Genomic DNA, 16985 nt, shown 5'->3' on the forward strand with positions numbered 1-16985 from the left:
TTTGAAGCGAGAAATAATTAACTAGCGTTCTAAGTATTGCCACAAGACAAGGTTTCCATGATGCTACAGAAGACAGTCTTCAACAAGGGAGGTAAATACAATGTGGTGACCATAAAAAAGGAGTTCCATACGGGCATTGTATCCTCGCCCGTGGTCTTTTTTTCACAACTCTTCGTCCGCACAGTAACTCGATAACGGTTTATCTTAGGTCTATCGAACTTTAGCGGTAGATTTCCTTTAACGAGTAGGTCAAGGATACGGTCAACAGTCTTATGAAAATTCGTCCTCCTAGAAACTCTAGAACGGGTTGACCTAGAATCGACACTCTCACTAGGTTTCCCTTGACCATTATATGACCCCTGCTAATTTTAAGGACAAAAGTTAAAGGTAAAAAGGTTAACAGTCTCATGAGATCTTTGGCCGCAAAATAACTCGAGAAAGATTTGACCTAGAACCATGGACTTGAATGGTAGATTGCCATCAAACAGTAGATGACCCTTATTGTTTTTGGGGTTGGAAGGTCAATGATCACGACTGACAGTATTAAGAAGTTTGCCTTCGCAATAACTACAGATCAGTTTGATATTCGACCCTGAAACTTCATCATATGTTCATTGTTAGGTTGCCAATAATTTCAAATCACGTGACACAAATATCCTCCCTTGTCGGAGTTACCGGAAGTATTCATCGTTTCGAACAATAAGCTTGCATTTTTGTTCTATTTCCAGTCCTCCGCATTCGGACAGTTCATATCATGTTGTCTGGTTGTTGCGTGTGTTTATTTCTACGTGACGCGTGTAGCACGTGCAGAGACCCGGATGGACAATATTGGAGTCATATGGCTCACGTGGTGTACAGTTCTTCAAATCACGCCATTGTTGGATGTTGTAAGGATTATATATTTGTTTTGTTTTTATTCATCCATTATTTAAATCAATATGATTATATAATATAAATAAATAATATATTATTAGGCTCGCTCTGTGGCATTTTTTAGTGATTGGTTTATGCACTGGAGACGGAAATGATTGATTTTAGCCTTTCGATTGTAAGTGAATGCACAGAAAAGTGTCATGGAAAATTAAGAATTAGAGAATGAAACTATTTTGACTACTGTAGAGTGATTTCGATTTATCTTTTGTTATTTTTTTCTTTTACCTAATTGGCAAAAGGTTTAAAAGAAATAATGTAATTTGTCGATTTCGATGCGTATAAACAAAGGCCCGGAGGACAATAACTCCATATGTGTACATGCACTTAGATTTATTATACGCATATGTACAAGTTCCGTGATGACTTCTACATATGTGTGCATGCACCTAGATTTATTATACGCATATGCACGTGTTCTGTGATGACTTCTACATATGTGTGCATGCACTTAGATTTATTATACGCATATGTAAGTGTTCCGCGATTACTTCTACATATGTGTGCATGCACCTAGATTTATTATACTCATATGTCCGTGTTCCGTGATGACTTTTACATATGTGTGTATGCACCTAGATTTATTATACTCATATGTCCGTGTTCCGTGATGACTTCTACATATGTGTGCATGCACTTAGATTTATTATACACATATGTACGTGTTCCGTGATGACTTCTACATATGTGTGTATGCACCTAGATTTATTATACACATATGTCCGTATTCCGTGATGACTTCTACATATGTGTGCATGCACTTAGATTTATTATACACATATGTCCGTGTTCCGTGATGACTTCTACATATGTGTACATGAACCTAGATTTATCATACACATATGTCCGTGTTCCGTGATTACTTCTACATATGTGTGTATGCACCTAGATTTATTATACACATATGTCCGTGTTCCGTGATGACTTCTACATATGTGTACATGAACCTAGATTTATTATACTCATATGTCCGTGTTCCGTGATGACTTCTACATATGTGTGCATGCACCTAGATTTATTATACTCATATGTCCGTGTTCCGTGATGACTTCTACATATGTGTGTATGCACCTAGATTTATTATACTCATATGTCCGTGTTCCGTGATGACTTCTACATATGTGTGCATGCACCTAGATTTATTATACTCATATGTCCGTGTTCCGTGATGACTTCTACATATGTGTGCATGCACCTAGATTTATTATACTCATATGTCCGTGTTCCGTGATGACTTCTACATATGTGTGCATGCACCTAGATTTATTATACTCATATGTCCGTGTTCCGTGATGACTTCTACATATGTGTGCATGCACTTAGATTTATTATACACATATGTAAGTGTTCCGTGATTACTTCTACATATGTGTGTATGCACCTAGATTTATTATACGCATATGTAAGTTTACCGGGTTGACTTCTACACATGTGTACGTGGGTGTACATGTTGTATTTAAGCTTTAACATTTTTCTGACAGTATGACGCTCTCTTGACTTAATTTGTTTTCCCGGGGTATATCAATTCATGTCAACCCTGCTTATTTCCGTCACCTATTACGACGTTTAAACTTATGTATTCCTCCATTCGAATTATGATGAAAATACTTTTTCACTCTTGAACCTATTCAACCGCATCTTTTATGTCTTGCATCAAAGTACGTCTTGTCGCCCCTGTGATGGCTCTAGTTTCAAGTCGGTTATGATAAACATAATAACACTAGCTAATAGCTATTTTCCGACATAACATGGATTATCCAATAACAAGCAAACAAGTCGTCTAAAAAGAGAGATAAATAAATTTATACATGACATGTTGTAATAAAGTACAAGTATCTATTATAAATGCTTTTCAAAGTTCCAGCTCAAAATCGAGTTTTCAGCGTACATCTGACCATAGCAGAGTTTTCAGCGTACATCTGACCATAGCCGAGTTTTCAGCGTACATCTGACCATAGCCGAGTTTTCAGCGTACATCTGAACAGAGCAATGTGGTTATAATTAGTTACGATTAGAATAGCTATGTTTTGCATAGTGAAAATGGTGACAGTACTACACATTCCAATTTCATTTAAATGGAAGTATTCTTTATCACAGACTATTTGTTTATTACAGGCCCCTAACGTTGTTGGCGTGTTTTCATACGGTTGTCAGATGGCGGCAATTGCGGTTTACGGCAGGCAGCCTATCAAGACACGGATAGACTAATTACTGGCAAAACTCGCTATGTCAAAGTCATTTGGACCTCGGGGAATACTTCGAGAAAACGAACATTCGATGTAACCGAAATATAAAAAAGTGAATTACTTATTCCAAAACATCTAAAAAAGTTCGACATAAACAGAACATCGAGATAACAGAGTTCTACATAGCAAGTTTCCATTGTAGTAATTTTGATTATTTTCAACGTCCTCAGGGTATCATCCATCTGGCTAGCATTGTTGTTTTATGGTGCTAACATGTTTCTAACATATCAGTTTAAAGGGGCTATACACCGGAATATTCGAATGCAAGAAAAAAAGAGAAAATTGTCAAACATTAACATACAATTTATATCGTTGTGTACAACGCATTGGATCTTGCTTACTACCACAGCGCCTTAGACAAATTCATTTTTTCGCAGTTTTTGCGTATTTTCAATTCGAAATCTACAGGGTTTGTATACAACGTAAGTCCCAGTAGGTTTAAAACTAGAGTTCGTTTGTTTATCATCACATTCACCTGCTAAATTGCTTCCTAAAAGGACGAAGAGTCCAAGGAAGCGAAAAACTGCTGCGAAACAACATAGACACAGAGCCCGACAGATCAACATCGGTGATGAAACTATTGATGGAAACTTTTGAAAGAATTACACGCTGCTGAAATTGACAGAAAGTTAGATAAAACGCTTATTGACAGGTTATTGTGTGAAAAGATCACGTGACTTGCAATGTGTTCGGAAATAAAAAAAAATCTGCGCATTTTTACGGAAACCATTTGAATGAGCGCTATTTTTAAACGGGGAAAATCTGCTGTGACTGCATATGAGCGGACACGATTGGTGCGTTTATTCTTGAAATCATGTATAATGGTGTGTTATCGGCCACATAATAGCGCGTTATGACAATTCTAAGCTTGTTTTGAAAAATAGTGTTTGCCGATTATTTTCCGGACCATCTGGTCTAATCCCTGTGAGAAACCAAAATAGTTCCTTTTGCCAGAAAGGTTATTTGGTGTATTGTTTTGTGTTTTAAATTGTACATTTACCGGTATCTCTACTTTTGTTTTTATACAATGGCTAGTTTTATTTTGCTCCGTGCAGGTGTTTTATTAAACAGAAATATTGTTTATAGCGGTTCTCATCAAAGTAATGGTCCTCAAAATGATTAAAAATTGGCATAAAGAGCCTAGATATTTTATTTAGCACTTATCTTAAAAGTATTTTGAGATAAAGAATCATAGACCTTCACAAACGTGTAAGTCTGCATGCGATATCAGTCTGCATGTGAACTCATTCATCTGGGTCAAGGCCAAGGTCACTGATGCTTAAAATTGTAAAAAAAAGTGTTTTACTCCTTATCTCTAGTTTAAATAAAACTAAAGTGATGACCTATGGTATGCTGGTCTACTTCGAGTTGATATGTTTCGAGGTAAAAAGTATGTTAGACCACGCTCACTCTAATTCAACCAATCGGCATTCGCTATTTCATTGCTCCTTTTCTCATATACTCATTGTATAATCAGAAGTATATATACAACTCCTAAAACACGATTTCCTCGAGGCAAATTGGATCACATTTGATGAAGTTAAGCATGAAACCTTATTCATAGGCCAAGAAAATAATCTGTATTGTATCACCTATTTATACTTCTGTCATGGTCTAATAATAATCATTGAATATACTTTAATAGCAAACTGGAAACACTATTCCATAGTGGAACAAAACTAAAATGAGGTTTAAAGAAACGAATTCAGTGGAACCAGAGTAGCTAAACATTATTTTAGTTGATCTTTCCACTTTTTAAGACGCTTAAATTTAGTTGTTACCTCTTGAGGTTTAGTTACATATTCAAAAAAGGTTCAATGCCATATACTTTTATCAGGAATTACGTTATAGTTTGTACAGGTCTCATTCCTCAATTGTACTGATTTATTATTTATATGCTGATAATGAAAACTTTAGGCATTTTGCACGTTTTATGGTTTGACCGTTCATCAGTAGGTATCTGTTTCATACAGAAAGTCCAAGGATGGCGTTCTCAGCACCGAACGTGGTGTATCGTCCGATGTATAAATATCAAGTCAACTTATCACCAAAAGCCCCTCCTCCCCCCCCTCTACTCTACACACTACACAAACCACTGTGCCATATTTAAAGAAATAACTGACTTGTGCATGATGCTGTTGGCATTTTAGATAGTTTTTACGTATCTCTACTTGCGTTGGTAACTAGTTCAATGGCGGTTATTATACGTCCAAACAACAGTTAAAAATATTGAAAAAGCATTACATAACATTACATTTTCAGAGGTTACAAATCAAACATTTATTTGTAAGGCCATACCATGAACAAACAATGACCCTTTTTGATTTAAAAAATACAGATACGGTTCATGTCGATCTCAATATCAATTATATTTATGCAGAAAATGATATTCAATTTAGTTTTTCGATACAGCAATTTCAGTTCTGGCAAATAGGTTAAAATCCTTGCCTTGCAATGTGTAAGGTAAACATTAATTCTCTAACCATAGAAAATTGAGTGATTGAGCCAAAGCCAAATACGCATTGTCTTCGGTATACAAAGTTAAATGGTATTTGGATTTTATGAGTCTTTATATTGAAGAACAAGAACCAAACCCCTCCTCCCTTGACGTTACGTGGTCTAAGTCGGAGAGACATCTCGTGGACGTATCTATGACAAATAAACCCTCGCTACGCTCGGGTATATATATCTATCATAGATACGTCCACTCGCTGTCTATCCTATACAAATTCACACTGCATTCACTGTCCTCTTGAATTTATACTTGGTGAAAAGGATTTCGTCTAAGACATCAAATTTTATTTAAAATATCAGTGTGTTTTTTTATTCCTACTTAAACAATTTTTATACAAGACAATTAGTGTTTGCTCAATTTTAGCGATTGGAGTATTTGTGGCGATGTGTTATATAAGTTAATACATAACCTCTGCAATATTACAAATGAATGTCGAAGTTGCCGAAACATATTAAATATCGGAGATTGAAAATTACTTTAAAACTTCTCAGATGCTGCTGAACTAATTACCCTTGAAGACGTATGTACAACGATTCACGAAGCAAACGTTTAGTGATCACAGTAAGTTTTTGACTACCGGAGTGGGGGGCGTGGGGGGGGGGGGGGGGCGTTTCAGTAAAGGGTTTTAGTAGTTTCTTCAATTATCGTAAATCTGTTTTAATGTCTCAAATGGCAAAACATCGATTTGTTTTTAATACCTCAACTTCGTTTTTATTTTCAATGTTGACAAAGTTTAATTCTCACAAATATGTAGTAAAATAGTGTAACTAAGATGATTTCAATTCACGACTAAATTCGACTAAAATATTTATGAAAAAGGCCCCTCGGATTAATTCCGATTCCCAAATTCATTTGCACATCTGCCTAAAGCCGACTGTAATTCATTTTCATTTGAAAGGAACTTGCTCATGTTTTTGTAAAATGCACTTCTTTGTGTGATGGAATAAAGTGTGGCAAATAATTAGGAGTGTTAAAACCAAGATATAGACGGCTGGAACCCTTCAACAAATGTTGATATATGCTCAAATATTCTCTTTGAAGACCACGATTTTAAACACCGTTAGTAACGCTTTTCAACAAAAGGCTTAAAGGTTGAGTTATTTTTATGTTTGAGTAGGAGTCCATGTGGGCGTGAGGTTTTGTTGTCAGTTTTCTTATTTTTCCTTGATTGTACCGGCGTGGGTCACACCCCACTAAAACAAGAATATCTTTTATATTTCAAGCACCGTATACTTCAAATTGGGTATCAGAGAGAAAAATAGTTATAATATAAGTGTATTCAGATGCATTAACCGGGGAACAAACGTGAGCGAGTCCCTTTAAGTTACATGCGTGGCTAAATAGTACACTGTGTTTATTGTTGTTGTTTTTGACGACTTCTGGGAAAAGTTGCTCATTATAATTCTTAAAATCATTTAAAGAATACTAACCTTTTACAAATATCTACATCGATTTATTTTAAGTTTTACAGAAAACAACAACATCATAACTTCAATTTAAATGAGTTCAAGGGTCTCAAGGCATTATTATGATAATACTATGAAAACTACAGGGACAAGCCCAGTTGTCGAAAACCCTGTTTAGATGCACCAGGCAAGTGCTAAAACGACAATGAACTAGAGACACAAACATGTAAACACCACATACACAAATACGAACACTTCAAACAGACCATTCAATATAAGTTCAATACGCATCTAATACGTTAATTTGACAATTATGAAATTTAAAACCGTTATCATTTTGAACAATCTATTCCGAACGATTGCAAAGTTATGAGTGGAATTACATGTTGACTCTTATTTCTTTTCTGAAATCGTTAACAATATCATTCAATTGATAGGTCAGCGAAAAGCTAAACTTATTAATTTACATGTATTCTTCAAAATATGTCTGAATAATAGCCACTTTAATAAAAAAAACATAATATTTGGTAGCAAAATCTCGCGAAACCTTGCAAAAATATTTTAATTTGAGAATAAACTAATCCTAAACTATATCCAGTTACTCCATATTTATGTGCACCCTTTGTTCGAGGTATATGATTTGAATACTTTAGAGGATTGGCTGTTCCCAAAATCCTTAGTATGGAGGCCATAAAATAATGCAGGAAAGGAAGCAGCGCAAAAAGGCTTAGCCTTAGGAAATCAAAGTAATGAAGGTACTGCTGGATGTGATTTGGCTCATTAATATTACATTTTGACTTTCGTTTTATTCATGCCATAGGGTTATCCAAATACTGTTTTGAATCTTTTTTTAATGCTTCTTAAATAATATGGACGACATTAATATATGAATCATATTATTCATAGTATGTATATATATATTTTTTTAATGTTTTTCAATCACATATGATAACTAAACAATAATTCATGTGAGTTTTTTAAATGGCGGTTTCCCTTTGCGCATTCATATTTAATCCATCTGTAAGTATTTCCATATGCTATACAGCTTTTTGAATATGACATATAATTATAAGTATACTCTTTAGTATCTAATAAAAGCGAAACATTGTATTAAAATGTTAAAAATCTATATTATTGATACTTATATAAGTTTATTCTAAGGCAAAAAGTTGATTTAGTCGGAATAATTATTCAAGACTAAAATGTCTTGATCTATTCAAATTATTTTTTCCCGTAGATTTGTATCGTGGTTTCTATCCTTGATATGCCATTCATCAAATGAATCAGATCTGGGTATTTTGTTTATCCCATATCAACAATAATGTTCTGCATTGATAAGACATTGATGCAAATAGGCATATAATCACACCATTATAATGTGTTTCATCTTTTCATACGAATTAAACAACTTTGTGAAATGAAATGATGTACCAAAATAGAAAATTTCAAATAAGGAATAACGATCTTCAGGTAAATATGAATGCGGACTGTTACATAAGATGTCTTATAATATGCTATTTGGAATACACGTAATTAAGAATGTATTGAGTGGGTATCTAATACAAATGCCATATCAATAATGTAAAAAAGCAGTTATCTCATAATGGAAAAACTATGAACAGTGTATTTAAGAGGATTTTAACGAACGGAATGCGAGTGAACAAACCCCGCGTACAATCAAAAATAAATAAATATTATAATAAAAACTATGCACAGATATAAAACATCAATACAAGATGTGATTAGTGGTCAAGTTCACAATATGCATATATGAGCAATGTATGTATTATTAACTATGTAAGTTGTACAAGTCTAAATAAAATGTCTGTACTGTTCTGGTCTTTTCTGTTTGAATCTAAAACATACAGCTCCCAATCACGGTTAGTTTTGTGATCGCAGTAACAAATATGGAAATGGATTTAAAAAGATAATGTCTAAAAGATAACTTCTTTTAAGCTGTTCTTGCCGAAATTGAGAGTGGGAAACAAAGCAACGACTGGGGTAGGCACCTTCTGGCCAGTCCACACCGCAGAGCACGCGGAGAAAGATGGACGAAGAGGTCAGCCCGCGTCAAGAGAGCGAATCGGCTGTCATGGACCCCAATGAAGAGTAAGATCACTTGCAAGAGAAAAGAAAACTATTGTAGTGCATTTTTCCATATTGGAAAATTATATACATAAGTGATATAATTCGATGAAAACTTAAGGGACAAACCCAGTAGTCAAAACTTGACAACATTATACCGGTGATAAAATGAGTTTATTATCATTTTAAAGCCCTTTCATCTTCATTTTTTCAGGGACTTTCCCACAGAAACTAAGGAAAAGGAAAACAAGTCCTCAAAATGCGGTGACACATTTTTGAAAATATGCAGAGTTGTTTTCTTTTTTGTTTTGGCGCTATTGCTGCTTTCATGCGGCATACTGCACAAGCTTTACTTCTTGACCCTTCTTAACAACCTATCACAGGTAAAACTCACCTCATTTGTTGCAATTAAATTTGCTCATTTGCTAGAAGTTTTTAAAAACATTTGATATGAAATCATATTTTTATTATTTATACCATAAAGGATTTAGCAGTTATAAACAGAATATTAAATTAAACTATTTCAAATATGTGTTTGGTGTTACAGTTTGTTGAAAAATCAACGACTGACAAATATCAGTTCTGCAAAAGTATAAAATGTCCACAAGTAGTCATACATGATATTATCATATAGATACGTATACAAATTTTGCGTAGACCAGTATGCAAATTAATGTAAAATGATACTATTGTTGGGGTATAATAAACCAACGACTTCCTTCTTTCAGTTCAGATTTGTTTACATAAAAGGTTTGAAAATTAGGTATCAAATCCATAAGATTAAAGTTCCTTTTTAGTCTAAAATTGAAGACAAGAAGAATCGAGCAATTTCAATTCTCGTGTGCATTGCATTTTTTGAATTCTTGACATCTCTTATAATTCTTTGGAGAGTTGTCTTCCAAGGTCAGAAGACTAAATGGACAAAACGTCACATAGCGGTAAGTCATCCTCCCTAAATCGATTGTTCTGCTGTTATGATTTAAATAATTTAAATGAATAGATATGACGATTGTATTACATGTATATTATTTGTCAGTTTGTTAAAGCTTAATATATAAACAAGTACATGCAATTAAATGATAATAATACATTTAAATATGCAGTTAAAATTCATTTAGACATTCAAGTACATGTTTTATTGACCATTTTAGACAGCTATCCTGCAGGCCGTGAGCACTATTGGAGAGGTCTATTTGATTATCTATGCGCTTCCATTACTGGACAGTTTGAGGGCATGTTTAGTTCTAACAACTCTACCAATTATTCCAAGCATCTGCCAGTTCGTGACTTTAATTTGTCGGCTTAAACAAAAGAGTCGCATCAGAAAGAGTTCTTTCCTCAAACTTTGTGTAGCTGGTTTCCCGGTTTTGGCACTGGCAGGGAGTGTTTTAGTATTCATGAAGTGGTTGATTCCTTTTGATAGCGACCCGCATCTAAAATGGGCGTTACCAACTTTTTTGATATTGAAGTCATTATGCTATTTGGATAATTTCCTTTGCTTTAGAAGTAGAGCTGCATATGCTACACAACAAACAGCAGGGGAATTGAACTCCCAAGACTCGGAGACAAGCGAATCTAAAATAAAAGAGAAACAGTACAATGCCGAAAATAAACAAGAATTTATACGATTATCTGTTCGTTGGTTAACATGCTTAATGTTTATTATTTTGATAGTGCTGAATTTAGACATGAAACTGATTGAAACAATCACCAACAAAAACAATCTTGCAACTGAAACATTTCTGACAAACGAGAAATTCACACTGAATGGAAACATTTCGTCTAATTCAACAGTTTCGACTCCAGTGCAACCACATGACGGGACATTGATATCGACGAACCATTTCATTTTTAACCACTTAATGAAGTTTTATTTCCGCGTTAAGTTTGAAGTAAGAATGATGGCATGTTCACTTGTGATTTCTCAATCGGCTTTGTTGGCTTGTCGATTGTCAATGCAGCAATTTTCATTTGCCTTGCCACTCATTCTTACCCCGCCGTTATCCACAATTGCTGTTGTAAGACTTTCCTGCAATAACTTTCTTGAAAGTATCCAGTACATAGTCGGAACTGATTTGACATGTTCTTTGCCTGTAGACTATCAGTTTTTCATAACGAGTGGTGCTTTGGCTTGGATTGCTGTAATCACGTTAACGTGGTACATCTGGGTTCCTCGGGTCGAGCGAATGGCAAAACAGGAAAGGTACAATAACAGGGGATTTAGTTATAGTAACATTTTAAAGACTTATGTCAGAAGAATATGATAAGCAATATGATATATCTACATCTAAAGCTATCCGAAGTCAGATTATGTTCACGGTTTATAAAATAGAGTTCTAATATGGAAATTAAATTCATCTAGCAAATTAATGTATAAAAAGTTTGAATGTGTTAATGAGACTGTCGAATTTTACGTTTTTACGTTGATAGGTTTTTTTCTGGTTGTATTTTCGATTTCATCTTCCCCGATTTGAACATGCTCCTGCGAAGGAGAAATGACCATGAAATTGGAGAGCTCCATACGGACAGGATACAACAGAGGGATGACATTCCGAAAGTCATCATCTGCGTAACAATGTGGCACGAAACCTGTAAAGAAATGTGTCAGCTACTAAAGTCTATTTGCAGGTTTATAAATGTCTTGCTCGTCCCTGTATTGTTCATTGTATTATAGCTTATGAAAATAAGAAACTCGACTCTGGAAATTTTACTGCTTCTTTGAGGTAATATCGTTGCGTTACATCAATAACACAGCATGCTGTTTTTTCATGTTTTACGTTTGAGAAAGTGATGAAAATTGTAAAACTATTTTTAAAGATATTTATATATCTTTCATTAAGAAATTACACCAGTGAACAATACTTTTTAATTGCCTGTTAATACCTTATGCCGCGAATAATAGTGTGCATACATTTTAATTCGAAGTATGAATTCCATCTAATTTTCTTATCACATTTTTTCAGATTAGATTTGCACTTATTTACTCGAGGTGAAGCCGACAACGAAGAAGGTGATGGAAAACAAGACACTGAAAAGAAAACACAAGACCCTGATAAAATTGAAGTTGAAGGTAAGTACACTAAGCAGAGTATGTTATGCATGTTTTAGTTTCAAACCAAACATATGTCAATTAACATCTGGTAAAACAATAAGCAATGTCTAAAGATATTGAAGTAAAATCTTCTATATTTCAGTGCAAATAGTATTTGACGACGCATTTTGCTCAACAAAAAACGGTCGAGAGGTTAATGAATATATGCTCCAGTTTATGCCATGTTTGCAAAAGGCCGTTGGGTATGTAGTAAGCTTTATTCCCGTAGTAAAATAGTGTAGAGGTGTATTTAGTTGCACAAACTATAAATTATCGGTAAATGTATTTGTAAGTTTGCAAACAAATCAAATTCATAAAGGAATGCTGTTAAAATGTGTTTGAATGTTCCATAAGAAAATTTAAAACTTCGGTTTACCTTGAGCAACCGTATCACAGCGAAGTAAATCATATGTATTTGAATTTTAAGGAGCAGTTCATTGATGAAAAAAGTGGTACAGACACCTTATGGCGGAAAACTTATTCTTAAACTCCCAGGAGGAACACAAATGACGTTGCATTTGAAGGATAAGAAAAAGATAAGGGCCAGAAAACGTTGGTCTCAGGTAAAATATTTATATGAACAATTACAGAAAGCCTTTTAAAACATGAATTGTATATCGATGATGAGTTGGTGTGTGTGTGTGTGTGTGTTTGTGTGTGTGTGTGTGTGTGTGTGCGTGCGCGTGCGCGTGCGTGTGTGTGTGCGCGCGCGTTGTTTATGTCTTGATAGTTCGTTTGTGTCTCATATGTCGTTGGATCGGTATGTTATCACGAGAGCATGCACGGTAAATGGTAAATTGGCTTGTCCCTTTAGTTTGCATTACTTTAATACGTCATTGTAATAGTAGTCGGGCTGTATCAACATGTATCAAAATACCATGACCTTAATATCTACTTTCGTCATTATATCATTTAAGTTAAACAACCTGCATTTTATCACTTTTATTTCATACTGTCTTCTAATTTATTTTTATTTAACGTTTTCTTTTCCAATATAGGTGATGTATATGTACTATTGTCTGGTGTACAAAATGAGGAAGGCCTATCCAATAAAGTTTAAAGACATGGCAAGTTATTTTAATGATTATCAGCCATTTGGGATTTCATTTATATAAATTTATCAAATGAATTTAGTAAAACATTTGCTTACTATATATGTGTGTACTATTATTTCATTTATGACGTGTTTTATAATAAAATTGATTTACTGTACAGCTGAAGAACACATTCATTTTAACCCTTGACGGTGATGTAGACTTTGAGCCGGAGTCAGTCCTACGAATGATGGATCGAATGAAGATGAACAGCCGTGTCGGAGCAGTTTGTGGTAGAATTCACCCCATAGGATCAGGTAGTTCTATGAGCATTTAACTCTTTTTTTTGATAAAATGATATGCATTTTGTCAATAACTTTATGTTTTTTCATTATTTATCTTTATTCACATCTAACAATTATTCACTTAAGGTCCAATGGTCTGGTACCAACAATTCGAATATGCAGTCGGACACTGGCTTCAAAAAGCAAGCGAACATATCTTTGGTTCTGTGCTCTGTTGTCCTGGATGCTTTTCTTTATTTCGAGCATCTGCCCTAGTTGACGATAACGTCTTGAAAACGTACACCAAAGAGCCAACGGAAGGAATTCACCTTGTGCAGTTTGAACAAGGCGAGGACAGATGGCTTTGCACCCTGCTCCTTAAACGAGGATACAAGATAGACTACTGCGCAGCCTCAGATGCAAAAACGTTTGCACCAGAAAACTTTTGGGATTTTTTTGTTCAAAGACGGCGCTGGTCACCATCAACAATGGCAAACATGATGGACTTGGTCCTTTCTTGGAAACAACTAGTCCAAAACAACAGAGAAATCAACCATTTGTTCATGCTTTATCAATTGGTGCTAGTTATAACAAGTGTGTTAGCTCCTGGAACTGTCATTCTTATGATAGCAGGGTCATTCAGTACGGTATTAGGTTTAACGCCATGGTATGCCTTTTTCGTTGCCGTGACTCCGGTAGTTTTGTTCGCAGTGTTATGCCTGACAGTGTCTCAGAAAAAGCAACTCAATGTAGCCGCAATACTAAGCACAGCATATTCACTTGTAATGGTTATTGTTACAATCGGCACAATGGTAAACATCACAAACGAGACAGTTCTTTCTCCTACCGTGATCTTCCTCATATCTATCGGTCTAGTATTACTGATATCTGCGTTGCTTCACCCTAAAGAGTTCACATGCTTGTTTCCTGGCTTGCTTTATTTCGTTTCTGTGCCTTCTACATTTATTTTTCTGACAGTGTTTTACGTGTGCAATCTACATGACATCAGTTGGGGTATTCGAGAATCCAAATCACAATCAACTCAGTCTGAAGTAAAAAGTGGAAAGAAATCGTTTGTGCGTTTGCTTTTTACTCTAGTTCGACATATCCTGCAGGCAAAACTCGCTAAAATCAACTCCAAAGGTTCAACTTCGGACGATATTGAGAGACAACAATGCGAACAAGGTGAGGAAAAAATAGATCATGAGGACGATAGCTACTGGATAAAGGTACAATTAACAGACTCAAAACAAAACTTTGAAACAATTCAGCTCGAGGAAGCTGAAGAGGAATTTTGGACAAAATATATAAACAAGTATTTGAAACCACTAGAAAGCAACAGGAAACTTCAAGAAAAATTTAATCGTGAATTAATGGCGTTAAGGAACAACTGTGTGTACGGTTTCTTTATGTTGAACTTAATGCTAGCATTAGCACTGTTGCAATTACAAGTAAGCAAAGAAAGGTTATATGAATCATTATCAATAATGTTTCTGTCAATTTTTGCAATTTTACTTTTGATCCAATTCATCTTTATGCTTTTTTATCGATGGAAAACTTTCTGCCATATTATTTCAAGCACTGAGGTGTTTGGGTGCCGCTGTTTAAAACGAACAAAGACTAAAGCGCAATAATTTGAAGAACACATGAAAGGGCATGGGAAAGGTTAAAAATCAGATAAGCCGCCGCCTGATTATAAAAATAAGCTTGCTGCGTATCATAACGACGGCTATAATAAAACTAATGATGATACGCATCTCCTTCATAAAGTAAACAAGAGTCAAGGACATTTATGGTTCCGCAACATAAAACAAAGCGGAGAACATCAACACCCATGACTTTCAAAAACAAATGAAAGAGTTTGAGCATGATTTGGGGGAAGAGGTAGAATCTGATGAGCCGCCGCCTGATTATTTGCACGAGCCTGATTTTGATCATAACGACAGCGATGATGAACCTTCATTAAGATAACCGAACTCAAGGAAATACGTCTTTACTGGCACAAAATACAATGTGTGCGCAATATAAAAAATGCTATTGCTGATGGTTGTTTTGAAGACCTGGAATGAAATACACTAACGCCAATATTCATGGGGGAAAATAATTCATATCAGCGGATACAATAACAATGATAATATATCCCATATTGAAAGCAAAAACTACATCCATGTTAATCAATATTGTATGTTCGTATCTATCTGTTATCTGTTCTTTTTTATTGATGGTTTATTTTTCATTCTTGTGCGGTCAGTTTGTGGTATTTGTATTTATGTATGTGGTGTTTACACGTGTGTGTCCTTTGTTCATTGTCGTTCAGGCCCTTACCATGTGCATCTAAACAAGGTTTATTTAACAAATCATTTCTTGACTACTGGGCTTGTCCCTGTTATTTTCACTGTATTATTTTAATATAGCACTAAAACGTTAGCTAATAAACTCATGTTTAAAACATTTTAATTTTTATTTCGCTTTATACTTATATCTGAATAATATCTCAAAATGTGCATTTGTTTTATTTGATATTCGTTTTAAATTATGTATGGTTCATTAAAGCGTGCAAACATTTCATTTTTGCAGTTTTTGCTTTAAAAAAAACGATGTCGAATGTATAGATTAACACTAACACAAATTGAAGTTTGATTACTTTCCAGCACCAATACGTTTATGCATCGTAACGGTAGACACTCTTTGAGTATTTCAATTTAAACAGCTAAAAAGTTATGCGTATTAGAAAAGAGATCGTTCACAAACACACATATTCATTGTATGGATAATAAGAGGGTATCCAGAGTTTCAGATTATTAGCTAATTTCAAGATTATTTTTGCGAATATTCACTACTGCTGAATTATGGCAAGCAGTAGATATAATAGCAATATATATAGGTTAGTGCAATATAGTTGTTGAGGTATGCCGGTATGCCCCAAAGTTGAGTTTGACTCTTTGAATGCAAACAGTTGTCACTGGAATTTATCGCCAATAGCAATGCACATCTTCTGGTCGTCAATAAACGACTTGTAGTATTAGGGTATAAACATGTTGAGTTTGAGGCCTGGATAAGGGGAAGGAACGGAATATTCTCCGGTGTTATCGAGGCTGAAAGCCAAACTCCTCATCATGCTGTCTTGTGCGTCTTACGCAACCACTTGGGATTTTCAGAGGATACATTTCATGTCAGTGATGACATACTCATTGGACGTTATATAACATCAAATGTTGACAATGCGCGCGACACATCAATATCCTTATTATGTACATTCTCTGACATAGATCAGGCATATAAAGTTGGGCATACAAACATTTGTATTTCCCGTGAATTCCCTCGAACAATTCAGGATGCCCGCAGACAACTTTTGCCAGAATAAGAGTCTGCGTGAGTTCCACGGCATGGAGAA

At 35.0% G+C, this 16985-nt stretch overlaps 1 protein-coding gene across 2 annotated transcripts; it reads left to right on the forward strand.

Annotated features, from left to right (window-relative positions):
• Window positions 1-5905: 5905 nt before the first annotated feature.
• LOC128228704 (chitin synthase chs-2-like) lies at window positions 5906-16159 on the forward strand. Of its 2 annotated transcripts, XM_052940173.1 has the most exons (13): window positions 5925-5989; window positions 6183-6252; window positions 9054-9206; window positions 9397-9565; window positions 9980-10120; window positions 10334-11385; window positions 11613-11810; window positions 12146-12252; window positions 12377-12476; window positions 12701-12836; window positions 13272-13340; window positions 13489-13624; window positions 13739-16159. In XM_052940173.1, the coding sequence occupies exons 3-13, from the start codon at window positions 9145-9147 to the stop codon at window positions 15223-15225; spliced, it is 3657 nt and encodes a 1218-aa protein (XP_052796133.1). In that variant the 5' UTR covers window positions 5925-5989; window positions 6183-6252; window positions 9054-9144; the 3' UTR covers window positions 15226-16159. The 2 variants fall into 2 exon arrangements, with proteins under 2 accessions (XP_052796132.1, XP_052796133.1); XM_052940172.1 differs by having other exon boundaries at window positions 5906-6252.
• The last annotated feature ends 826 nt before the right edge of the window (window positions 16160-16985 follow it).

Source organism: Mya arenaria, chromosome 3, assembly GCF_026914265.1.
Source record: "Mya arenaria isolate MELC-2E11 chromosome 3, ASM2691426v1".
In the NCBI taxonomy this organism is placed as follows: Eukaryota; Metazoa; Mollusca; class Bivalvia; order Myida; family Myidae; genus Mya; species Mya arenaria.

Excerpts from the sequence above, each read along its gene's own strand:
- LOC128228704 (XM_052940172.1), top strand. The coding sequence starts at position 9,145 with ATGGACGAAGAGGTCAGCCCGCGTCAAGAGAGCGAATCGGCTGTCATG. Across the intron at positions 9,207-9,396 it reads GTCATGGACCCCAATGAAGA|GGACTTTCCCACAGAAACTA; the intron begins GTAAGATCACTT and ends TCATTTTTTCAG. Across the intron at positions 13,625-13,738 it reads AATTCACCCCATAGGATCAG|GTCCAATGGTCTGGTACCAA; the intron begins GTAGTTCTATGA and ends TATTCACTTAAG.